Raw genomic sequence first — 12,877 nt, forward strand, 5'->3', positions numbered from 1 at the left:
TGAACAGGCTAAAAGTTTTAGCTGGTACCTTGATAGTACATGTGTTTGCTTACATAGAATAACAGTGACATGATGAATTATGAATTTATAGTTATAGTTATTCCACCACTGTATCCAGCAGATGCTCTACTGCCAACTACTGGGCTGACTTGGTAGTTTGTACTAAGCAGGTATTTTATATTAAAAGTAGGGTACAAACTTTGTTTTCAAGTTTGTACCCTCATATAAGGAAAATAGTCAAAGCTTTAGCTCCTAAACTTTTCTGATTCAACGTACACGACATATTATATGAAATCAGCGGAGAGCTTAAGAAAAATCAGAGGTAATATTCAAACTTGATTGCAGAAATAGACAGCCTCTATGAAGAATGCCTCTGCTGCCACCCTCTGTCGGGACAGAGGGTGGCAGCAGTACTCCAGCGGTGCGCTTTCCGTCTGTCTTAACCGGAAAGAAGAAGAACTTTCTAGCATGACCACTCTGTCACAGAACATCGCGTGGACTTTAGCTAGGTTCAAACTGGGATGCGGGAAGAAACCGTTTTTGTCTTCGTTCTTTTCCAGACACTGTTGTTCACACCGCAGTAAAGGATCGCAGCAGCGCGCTGGAGCTGTCCTAAAGGCCTTTGTTTATCCAGAAGCTCTCAGCCGGTTTTCATCACTTGGCTGCGTTTCAGCTGTTCAGTTGGACAGGATGTGTTCCAAGTCAATGTCGCACAGGATGGTGTGGGTGGACCTGGAGGCAAGTCTGTTGCTCATGGCATTTATGTGGTCAGGCTTTAGAAACTGCTTATGTTAAAAGGCTCACATAAAATGACATGTAGACTTAAAAGCTCAAATATGGAGGTGGATTTCAGTAGATTCTATAGAAAATACAAACTTGTATTTCGTACTTGTGCACCTCGCTGCAGCAAACAGAAAGGGTCGCTATTTCCTGTTATCCGCGGTCTTCCGTTTTTATTTTCTTTTTAAATCTGTGATCTTCATCTTTAGGAAGGAGTTTCACTCTCAGTATGTATTTGAACTTCTCTCCTTTATTTACTTCAGCGCAGCTCAGAGTTTGTACTTCTGAATCTGCTCTTTCGTTGCATCTTTTCGGGTCTACTATTGCCTCTAGTGGCGTGGGGGTGGTAACACAACTAATATAATTATATTACTAAATATTTATTTGCTATTAATTCCGGCATTACTGGCACCGTACAAGATAAATTATCTTATAAAACAAAATATTTTTTCATTTTCTTAAGGATGTAGAGCTAATTAAATGACACAAGACCTTTATATATTATAAATAATATCTATATATCTCCATCAATTATAGGAGAAATAAAAAAAATAAGGCGACATTAAAAGCAACATGACCAACTATGATAAAAATTCCAGTTACAACGTATACATAAGAAACTTAATTGAGCAAAAGTCAATAAGGAACAAATGAATTATGTTTACAGTGTTGTTAAACAGATACAAGCAAAAATTCACGTTTTTGCTTGTATGGTGCCACGTATATTATTCTGAGATATTTTAGTTGGTAGAGTCTTACATATAAGAACAAATAAGATGAAACTATTTAGTCTATCAAGATGGAAATTCTCTAAAATGATAAAATAAAACACATTCATAGAACCACAATATCAACAATTTATGCATCGAGTAAAAACCTTTGGATGCCATAGTTAAATGTTATCATTCAGTTTGGTTAAACATGATTATTGCACTGTCAATAAATGACTTCTAATCAATGTTCTTAGGTACCCAAGGGAAACTGGAGCTCAGAGATTCAAACTGATTAATAAAGAGGATGGATGCTATCTGCTGAAATGTTCTTTCAGCAAACAGTTGAGACAGAGTTGTTTTGGGTTTCACTGCTATTTTCCTGCTATTTTAGTTGCCATTGAAAGTATTCTTAAAAGTTTGTCTGTCATTCTGCAGCTCATGTGACCAAACCTGCCGAGAAGATGAAAAGTTAAAACACTCAACATTGTCTTGTACACAACCTCTAGTTGGGTAACCCCAAGATCACTAGGTCTTCTTAAAATATAGATATATAGTCTCTGAGAACAGTTCTTAGAAATATAGTCAGTGTTTTCAGCAAAGTTGAGCTGACTGTCCAGGAATGACCCAAGGTATTTACAATTTGTCACAATTTCAACAAATTGGCCATTGAGAGAAACTGGAACCACCTTGAGGTCTTGTTTAGGTCATTTAATTAGCTCTACATCCTTAAGAAAATTAATAAATAATAAAAACTTTGTAATCCAATTACATTAGTTGTGTTACCACCCTCACGCCACTAGAGGGAGTAGCAGGAATGAAAAGATAATAATAAATAATAATGATGAAATGTCACCAAATCCACAGGATTTGTTGTTGATGAAGAGAGGAATAAACACAGTTAAAGACTTGTTGGTAAATTAATTTGTTCCCATTTTATGAAGCGGAAACAGATTATTTCAGGCAGCTGAAATATCCATTCTCTTCTCTCCTCCCCCCATAACTTTGGGAAATAAACAGCAACTGTTTCCAAATTCTCAAAAATTGTTATGTGTGATAGCATATAGTATACTACAAATTTCCTTAATCCAGTAATCTGTCATATTTTATATTAGAACGGGATTTACCAGAAAGTCTACACTCTCATCTTTTCACAAAGTTTTCATTTTTGTGCCCTGCTATCAGCCAGTTTCCAACGTCTTATATCAGCAATGAAAAATTATAAATACACACTACGTGTTGGAAAACTGTGTTTGGCTACTTACTTTTATTTGTCAGGCTTAAGTGACAAAAGTTGAAAAGAGACCGATTGTCTTGGCATTTAGAATAATAACACAAAACAGCGTAAAATACCTGGTTTATTTATTTTACAATTTTGTTATTGCTTCTTTTTGAAACAACAGCTGCTGATTAAACTGAATGTTGCAACCTTGACATGATCATATGAGTTGTTTTACTGAGAAATTGATCAGAAGCGCCGTGAAAATGGTCAGATCCGCCTCTCTGGCTGCAGTGCGCGCTCCCGACACGGGAACAGAATTTCGGACATGACCGGTGTTCTGACTATCAGTGCTACCTTGTCAGATTTTCTTACTGTAGCACGGATAGATGGCTAAGTCTGTCTGTCAGTGCTACGCGTCCAAAACTGCTACTGTCATGTTTACAAGCTGAAAACTATAGCGCGTTGTGGTGAAGTTAAATATATTGGATAACATTATTTGAGTGACAGGATTGAAGTGGAAGCTTAGGAGTTATGCTTAGCTTAGCATTGGAACAATTTATATACATGACGAAACCACAAGATCACTTCCTTCATCTGAATATTGGATTTAAATTAAACGCAGACAAATCCAGATCACCGCAACTCTTTTTTGCGCATTAATACGTTGTATGTCTGTTATCAGATGCAGCGCAGCCACAATGTGTCACCGAACTGCGCAGGTCACTGTGCTCCTGAAATGATGGGATAGGCTTAATATACACTAATATTACACCGCTATTACACAGCTTCAATGTCACATAGTATCTTTACCAACATCTATTTAGCAAGGTTTAGTAAAAAAAAAACCCAAAACCCGAGTGTAATTAAACTAAAATATTTTAAAGTATAGGGACAAAATAGCCCACAAAACAACATATTGTGTCCTGATTAACCGCCAAACAATGACTTGTTTACAGTAGTAACGACATTGCAGACGGTAAACTAAAGCCATTTATAAGCTGCTGTCATGTAAACTAAAAACATGAAGTAATAAAGCAGTTTCATGAAAGCTAGGCATAAAACAAATAAAACTTACTGTGATCTGCGATTAAATGAAACGCATGCAACGAAACTTCAACAGGTAGGACGTATGTCTAAAAAAATTGCTGAGTAAGGAGTATGTGATGTAGCATCGATGTGGGCATGCGCATTACCACAAGGTAGGACGGATTTATGGGTAGCACAGATAAACAGAACACCTGTTCTTGAGAGCTGACCGTGTTTGGGCACCACTGGGTAGTTACCTGAGCGGTCTATGGGTCTTTAACCCCGCCCACTTTGCGTCCTGTTTACACGTGTCCATTAAGACTTCGGTAAAGTATTTCACCACAATTCATCACTGCATGTGACGTTTTCAATTTAAAGGTGGAAATGTGGGAATGGTTACTTTTGGTATATTGAAAATTTTAAGAAAATAATATGACAAGGCACACACCAGTAACAGAAAAGTATGACATAAGCTGAGCAGAAAAAAGAATAAATAAAAAAATGAGTCACACAAACTAACAACATGAGGAAAGTGAGGCAGAAAATGTTACAAGTGCAAGAGGAATTTCAAATGTTCAATTAAGCTAAATATTAAAAAGCCAAATGAATATTGGGCTTTTATGCACTTCCTTAAATAAAACGTCCTTAAATATATTTCGCTTTTAAAAAAATTAAAAACGAAGAGAAAGTAGAAAGTGGCATTTATGAATAAAATCTTAGCCAGAGGATTAAATCGTTAATGTCATAATTTGACTCTTCATCCCCTGTTAGACCAACTTTTATTATATCAAAACGTGAAAGAGGAATAGATCTCTTAAACAATATTCAATTTTGAAAATCTTTCCAAAAACATTATTGAAGTTGCAATTGAAAAAATTGGTTCTACTGTCTTGATATCTGAGTCACATAGCGCACAAGAATTGGTATTTATATTAAATTTCTCTTGCAGAAAGTCATTACAAGTTCAACTTACATAATTTTGAAATGAATTTCTTTATTTTTTGTGGAAGTAGGAAAAAGTGGATTCATTTTCTTAAGAGATCTATTTTTTAATCAAACGTTTTCTTCTCAAGGAATATGGGGAGAAAATTGACATCAGTGTGTTCCTTATGAATTTATTATAAAATGTTTTGTTTATAGATTCACCGCCATTTATAATCAGAGTTCTTTTGGAGTAACAGCCGAATGTGTAATCATACCATTAATTAGCTCAATCATAGCTGGAGGAATTTCCTTTAAGTCTCTATTAAAGGCAATTTTTTTTGACAAAATCATCATACAATAAAAAGTTGCCGTCGGAAATATGGCACTGTTCACTGTGCAAGCTGTTTGTTGAAAAATCAGTTTTTAAACAATTGATTTTGTGTTTGAAACAAAAATATAATCAACAAAAGTATTGAAATCATTTTTGTTTCACTCTACTGTACTATATTCTACTGAATAGTATCAAATTTTGCTCCGTATTCAACAAGTCATAACAAAACACATTTGAATAGCCAAATATCTCCTGCAATGACTTTCGAAAGCAAAAATACCTATACTGTACATTAAAAAAATAGTTTCTTGTTGTTGTTGTAGGTATACGTTTTAGCAGCACAAGTGCCAAAATGGTGACCGCTTCCACCATTTTGAAAGTCCAAGTTGGGACACAGAGGTGTACTGTCCCAATTCTCAAATTATTGCATGCTTGTAACCTGCATACCTGAACACTTATGTTCACTTTGACTGAGTGCACACTTCACAGAGAGGGGTAGAGTGTAGTGCAAGTATTGGGACCAGACCTAAAGCTCTACAGGCCTCACCTGACCAGTTTTAGGTCAGAGTTTATGATTCAGCAATAAAAATGTTGGCAAAGATGGGATCCATGGTAGAGTTGAAAGACCATAACAACTACTGAGCAAAGAGAACATAAAGCCCCATCACACTTTGATGATCCCCAATACTTCTGGAAAATGTTGTGTAGCCTGGGGAGATAGAAGCAAGCTTTTTGGAAGGTTTATGTTCTGTTACATCTCAAGTAAAACAGAGCATTTCAGAAAAGGACGCTTTCAAACATGCATGGGTTATATATTAATATAAGCCATGGAAAATCCCTCATTAACTTCTGCTCAAAAGATATTTGTTCTGTTAAAAACTTTAATAAAGTCGGAGACTAAATTATGACACATTTGAGTTTTTCTTGTTATTGTGTTCTATTTTTATTCTTTAAAGATGACAGGTTTAGATGTTGAGAAGGACCAAATCATTGAAATGGCCTGCATCATCACAGACTCTGATCTGAACATTATAGCAGAGGTAATACAAACAATAAGTGCTTCAGTGTGTGATGACTTCCGTTTGTCTTGGAAATGAAGCTCATTTGTTGTTGCTTGCTAGGGACCATCCATGATCATCAACCAACCAGACGAGCTTCTGGATGGAATGTCAGACTGGTGTAAAGAGCATCATGGAAAGGTAGACACCCATGAAAACTGCCACAAACTGTGTCTGTTAGCATTTGGTTTGTGTTTTTTCTAATGAACTAGTCCATCCGTTCATCCATCCATTCATTCAGGCATTTCTATGAATGGTGTCATACTTGCTGCTTTGTTCTACTACTTTATCTGTTTGTATCAGTCAGGGCTGATCCAGGCTGTCCAAAACAGTAAAATGACCCTGGAACAAGCAGAGTATGAATTTCTGTCCTTTGTCAGGCAGCACACTCCACCTGGACAATGCCCCCTTGCCGGTAAGTTTAACTTTTTCTTTAACTGTAACTATTCATAGATTCATGTAAATATTACAGTAGGTTGTCTAGAAAAGCTATAGAAACACACTCGTGTTAAGTGACTCATACACAAGTGTGCTGTGTTGTGGTGTGGAACAACTTTGCAGCTCTGACTGTATTTGTCAGAATGCATGAGAACTACACAGAGTATGATTCTACTGAACTATTTCAGCATCATACTCAGTATGGTAAATGTGTTTAACACAAATTGTCTGACCAGTGACCAAATTAATAATGGGTACATCTAATAATAACTCTTTTAAAAAACAGATCACCACTTTAGCTCACAGCTAAATGTCCTCTTGTTGTGTGTTACCCTTTACCCTCATGAAAGGGAGAATTTGTCTTGCTATCATGTTGTTGCATCAAGGCCTTAATATTCATGTTTTATTATTTCTTCTCCAGGCAACTCTGTGCATGCAGACAAAAGGTTCCTGGACAAGTACATGCCACAATTCATGTACCATCTTCACTACAGAATCATTGATGTCAGCACCATCAAAGAGCTCTGCAGGTAAGGATTTGATCATCCAATGAGTTGTGAAGCTTCCAGAACTCAGTCTTGTTCACACACATCAAAAGTTGCATTTCCTCCTAGGCCTGTCGCGATAAACAATAAATCAATTAATCGTATGATAAATTAAAACTATCAGCCTCATTTCAATTATCGGCTTTATGGTCTCTTCCGGCCTTTTTCTCTTTCTGTTGATGACACTGAATTAAAAAAGGCTCAACTCCGGTGCTCTCCACTGACCCTCCCTTCCTCATTTCCTTAGTGTAAAGCCCAGCGCAGACGACACGATCTTAGAGCTGTCGGCCGATTGTCGGCCCATTTTCAAAACCTGACAGACCACACATTAGCCGACAGAAATCCTAGGTATAACGGTTCCATCGGGTTCGGTCCTGCCGTGTGGTGTCCAACAATGGGCACAAAATAATGACTACAAGTTCAGTGAACTAATTTTAAAACCAGGCATCAATCAATGCTTTACTACAATCTACCTGCAATGCATGTGGCTAGTGTCAGCGTAAAGTCCTGACTGAATGAAAATCATTATAACCTATTTACGTCACGTTAACGAAGAACAGCTGAAAAGTTACGGGTTTATCAACTGCGGTAGCAATTTCGCTCCAACTCCTCCTCTTGTCATTTCTATATTCTTTGCATGTTGAATAAACATTAATGTTGTTTCCACATATCATCTCCAATGTCCGCTGGACTTCGGATTGCGCCGTGTCAGCTGTTTAGGATTCCCCTCTGTAATTTCCCCTTAGAAAGCTGGAGGAGAATCTGAGCTTTCTGATTGGCTACCTGTCACATTCAACAGGCTGTGTTAAGCTCCCAGTCCAAAACCCGATTTAGATCGGAGCGGCCACAACATCTACCGTAACACACCACACACTACAGGATGAGCGCTACGAAATCGTAAGCAACAATCTTAGAACGCCTAACACTCTAAGATTGTCGTAAGGGGAAAATCGGGGCAAAAAATCATGTAGTGTGAACTATTGCATCACGTAGTCGATGTGCCCATCTTCTCTATTTAGATCTAATTATTACTGAAGGGCAACATAATATACAGACTTCATAATCTGCACTCTTTGGGTTGAATGCAGTATTTATTTCCACTTTGGCTTTATGTTGTTTAGGTTTTATTCAAGTACATTTTTTATTAATGGAGACTGAGAATCCATTTTATTTTTGTTTTTGGTTGTTTTGTTTATTTTGTTTATCAGCTCCAGTGTTAAATATTCTTTTGAAAATAAAGTGTATCTATCTTTGGCAGGAAATCACATGCATTATTATGTCATTTCCATTAAATCAGTGTAAAAAGGTCTTCAAACAATATTATCTTTTATCGCAATAATTTTTGAGACAATTAATTGCTCAGCAAAATTTGTTATGGTGACAGGCCTATGGACCTTACCAAGCTCCGCCCACAACCAACCCACATGACCGCAAGTCTCACAAACAAAGCCTCGCGGCGCGTTGTTTCTATGTAAACATGACTCGATTAGTGCATCATTTCTACCGGATTTTCACAACATATCAGCTACTACAATGGACAGAGGAACTAACAAGTTCATGTCATCATCTGGGAGGAGGTTACTGGTTTCTCAGTCACAAGCTGGTTGCAAACCTGAGGCCAGCAGGTGTCAACACTTGAATTTGCAGTATAAAAAAAACAGTTAAAATGTAAGAAGTACAACATAAACATATTCAAAGGCCCATACTGAAATGTGGTCTGTAGTTGAAGTCATTCAGGTTTCAGCAGCTTTAGTTTGCTTTCACACCACATTAGTGTTCAGTCCATCTTAACTGACCACAATGTGTTTGGCATGGTGAGAAAGTTAATTTGAACAGTGATGTGTTTCCTGATCTGCGTGGAAGGGGTTGGTCTTGGTTCACTTGGACATGAACCCTTAGAGCTCTTTACTTGCAGTGACTTTTACAGTGCAAGAGAAAAGCAGCTGAGACCTGGTCAGTCTCACTATCTACTTTGGTAGCTGTGCTTACCTTTTACTGGGGGAGGAAGCACTTAAAGCACCACTACTTCAGAATTTATCACTTGTGTAAGTGTTTATTAAAACCAACCAATCATCATGAAACCCTGGTTTTCATGTTATGAGATGTCCACAACACAAATATTGGTAGCTTCTATTTTTTTTCAGGGTGGGGTTTTGATGTTTTGCTTTGTCTTTTAAGCGCTGATCAAAAACCTCATTTTTTGGCAAAATCCTGAGTTTAAAACACTTAATTTATATTCTGTTTTTCTTTTAAACATTTTTCAATTGACTTCTGTTATGTTAATATTTTCTGCTAATACTACTAAGAATGAAAACATAACTGGTTATGGTATTAAAATATCTGCGTTTGAATTATTTATTTTGTTTTGATATATTTCAAAAAATGAATGCTGTGATTTGTTTCTGCTCTGAATGTTTACAGACGGTGGTTCCCAGAAGCATTTAAGATGGCACCTCATAAGAGCGCAACCCACAGGTTAATAAAAATAAAATACATGAAATTACAACTTTATCAATCATTAAATCAATGTGACATAAAATGCAATAGAGCTGTAGTTCAGTAGGTATTACTGTGTGCTTAGATTAAATAGATGAATAGTCTTCTGAGTGGTGATTTAGGTGCAATTATTATGGCTACTCTCACTAACAAAACTTAAGTTAAAAGCTAGAATAAATTCTTTGTCTCTCCCATGGTGTTAGCATAATGCTCAGGAGGAGTGCAGCAAATACCACAGTCAGACAGTGGGGAAGTTGGGAGTTGTCCCGTCAGACCATCGCATGGTTTCCAAAACCCCGTGCACATACACACACACGCACACACAAAAAAACCCTTGTAAAAAAAGCGCACACAGGATCAATTTGATCCTGCCAGACTGCGAACAGAATAAAGAACTTATGGGGCCTAAATGACCCTGTCTCTTAAGGTCACGGGAGGATTAAGGACATATTTAATGTATTTTATACCTTTTTCTCTTTAACTGCATGTGTAGTATTAGTTGTATTCATCTACATGTCAAATGCCGAGGGAAATGAAGAAACTCTCACTGCTGAAAATCTTAGCGATGGGAAAAAGCAACCCACATGCATAAAAGAAGAATGCTGACATCACACGGTAGCACTCTGTTTATGGCACTAATAATGGATTCTGCTGTTTATGGATCAATTTTAACATTATTCAGCAATAGGTGCTGACAGTATTGTCACAAGATCATAACAGGAAGGAAGCTGATAAAATGAACGCCCAGTAATAGCGACGGCAGTCAGTGGCGCACTGACTTCACTATAAGGCAGGGGTGTCAAACTCCAGTCCTCAAGGGCCAGTGTCCTGCAACTTTTAGATGTGCCTCTGCTGCACCACACCTGAATAGAATAATTAGGTCATTAGCAAGACTCTGGAGAACTGATCTACACAAAGAGGAGGTAATTAAGCCATTTTGTACCTGTGGCACATCTAAGAACTGCAGGACAGCGGCCCTCGAGGACTGGAGTTTGACACCTGTGCTATAAGGGGTGAAATATGAGGCATGGGGTTGGAATGTGATGCACTACAATGAATGAAGATTAAGCAGAAAGTTAGGTAACCACATCATTGTTTTTCTCAGCTGTATAAGTAACAGTTATACTTTACCAAACAATGGTCACTTTAAAACTCTCTTACACTCTCCCATTTTCTGTTTTTCCAGAGCCTTAGATGACATAAAGGAGAGTATTAAGGAGCTGCAGTACTACAGAGCCAGCATTTTCAAAGCACCATCAGAGGAAAAGAAACACAAGATTATAGGAAATAGTGGCAATAAAAGGAGTTAGTTCATGAATGAGACTGTTGAAATACTTTCAGTTTTACTTTTGTTTTCTTGTTACATTTCCCTCAAGAAGGGATTTTTTTTTAAATTTAGTTTTTTTTTTATCAGCAACACTTAGTACTACTGAAGTTTTGTTGGAGTGAATAAAACTCTAGAAAGGTTTCTTCAGAAAAAAATTATTTCAACATAAATATAATTTAGGCAGAATCACTCAGTATTTTACTTTTTATTTAATTTGAAGAAACAGGCATTCTGTATCATTGTTTCTATAGAGAACATTCAAGCTTTACAAGTGGTATATTACAAGCTAAGTCAGACTGGTAGGCAAAAGCTTTCTGATATATTGAAACAGCCTTTGCCTGACATTTTTGTGCAGTTTGCTTGTTAATTGGGATTTTCATCTGATGCAAACTTCCCCAGATCATTTTAAGAGATCTCACATGTATTCACATTTGCAAAACAGGGTGCGGCCTACCAAGTTGATAACTTGCTTTTTGGTATCACTGATGAAAGAAACAGGCTGTTGATACGGCCTCAGCCCGTATCAACAGGCTCAGGCGCCCTTTTGATACCGGCGCCTCAGCACGGGAGGAACCACACATGCTTGCAGAAACAAGATGTCGCTCTGCTGCACCATGTAACCTGTGATGAAATGATTTGATCTGAATAACAACTTGAATCCATTTATTGTTCTCCTGCATGAGCAAGATTAACTCCTTTAACAAGGGAGAGGAGTATCATTCATCAGCAGGCAATAAATCCACTTGTCAGTAACATGAGACGTTGTCATCAAGCTGGAATAGATGTTCCCTACAAGCACTGACACACTGACATGTTATGCTGCTAGATCTAACTGCTATTAACTTCTGTTTCAATAAATTGAGGTGAAAAACAGTTACCATTACCTTGTCTACTTATATTTGCAAATGACAAAAATTGGAATATAATTGAAGAGCCCATTTATTTCAGAAACATCACTAAGTGAAACATTATGTTGATTATAGACAGAGATTGTTTGAAACCCTTTATTCCTGTTAATTATGATGATTTTTGACTTACAGGTAATGAAAACAATTTTAAAGTAGAGTTTTACATCAGGCCAATAAAAAGCTATTTAAAATAAAAAATGTGGAATTAATGCAAAATATGTTTAAAGGTTATTTTCAGAAGATATATTTTATCCAACAAATAAAACTCATAGGCACACATATTGTAATTAATTGAATATCAATGTATTATTGTTGTATGGAATTGTTTACGTTTTTCAGAAATTTCTTACAAATGTGAAATTTCTCTAACTTTTTGAGCTATTCTGGTGTATTAACCAGAAACATGTTTTATCTTTGTTGACGTTTTCAGCAGAAGTATACCTGATAGAGTTCTGGAGAATTGGGGATTTCCTGTGGGTCTCTGATAGTAGTCTGTCTTCAGTCAGCGTAGAGCTCATACCCCTCTACCACTAGTAAACACCCAATCAACATTCAGTATACAAATGAGCCGACAAGTAGCCTTGAAATGCGACGTCACGTGAGCAAGAGCCCGCTCCTCAGCTCACTGCTAGAGGGCAAAAAAACCCTGCTCACCATCTATGACTACCACTGGTTTTAGAGGTCAAATTGTCTAATCTTAATTACACGCTTCATATATAAAAGAAAAAGGAACGCTGTGTTTTGCTAACTATGACCATGAGAAAACAAGGTCTGTGATTATCACATTTCAATAATCAGTAAGATTTTAATATAAAAAAATAGGGAAGGAAACAAAGTAGCCGATTAGTTAATCTAGCTTGACTGTGAGAACCTTAACATGTAGATGTTCTGTTCAGTTTTGGTTCAGTTATAAAACGGCGACCCACACACTCAACTTTGACAGATCATCATTAGAGCAGGTGCCACAGCTGTGTTCAGGCTATCACCTAGTGATCACAAAATAACCATCATGCCTGAAAACATAAAACTGTAAAGGATTGAAGGTTTTGTTCTTTGTGTGGGAAATGTTTGCATGTTTTTGGTGTTGAATCCTGATACTTGAACGTAATCTC

The 12,877-nt window shown here is 37.1% G+C and overlaps 1 protein-coding gene across 2 annotated transcripts; it reads left to right on the top strand.

The window, feature by feature from the left end:
• Positions 1–345: 345 nt before the first annotated feature.
• On the top strand, positions 346–11,734 carry rexo2 (RNA exonuclease 2). Of its 2 annotated transcripts, XM_005811752.3 has the most exons (7): positions 346–738; positions 5,950–6,033; positions 6,115–6,192; positions 6,355–6,466; positions 6,911–7,019; positions 9,456–9,509; positions 10,717–11,734. In XM_005811752.3, the coding sequence occupies exons 1-7, from the start codon at positions 361–363 to the stop codon at positions 10,838–10,840; spliced, it is 939 nt and encodes a 312-aa protein (XP_005811809.3). In that variant the 5' UTR covers positions 346–360; the 3' UTR covers positions 10,841–11,734. The 2 variants fall into 2 exon arrangements, with proteins under 2 accessions (XP_005811809.3, XP_023198488.1); XM_023342720.1 differs by lacking the exon at positions 5,950–6,033.
• The last annotated feature ends 1,143 nt before the right edge of the window (positions 11,735–12,877 follow it).

This window comes from Xiphophorus maculatus, chromosome 11 (genome assembly GCF_002775205.1).
Source record: "Xiphophorus maculatus strain JP 163 A chromosome 11, X_maculatus-5.0-male, whole genome shotgun sequence".
Classification (NCBI taxonomy): Eukaryota; Metazoa; Chordata; class Actinopteri; order Cyprinodontiformes; family Poeciliidae; genus Xiphophorus; species Xiphophorus maculatus.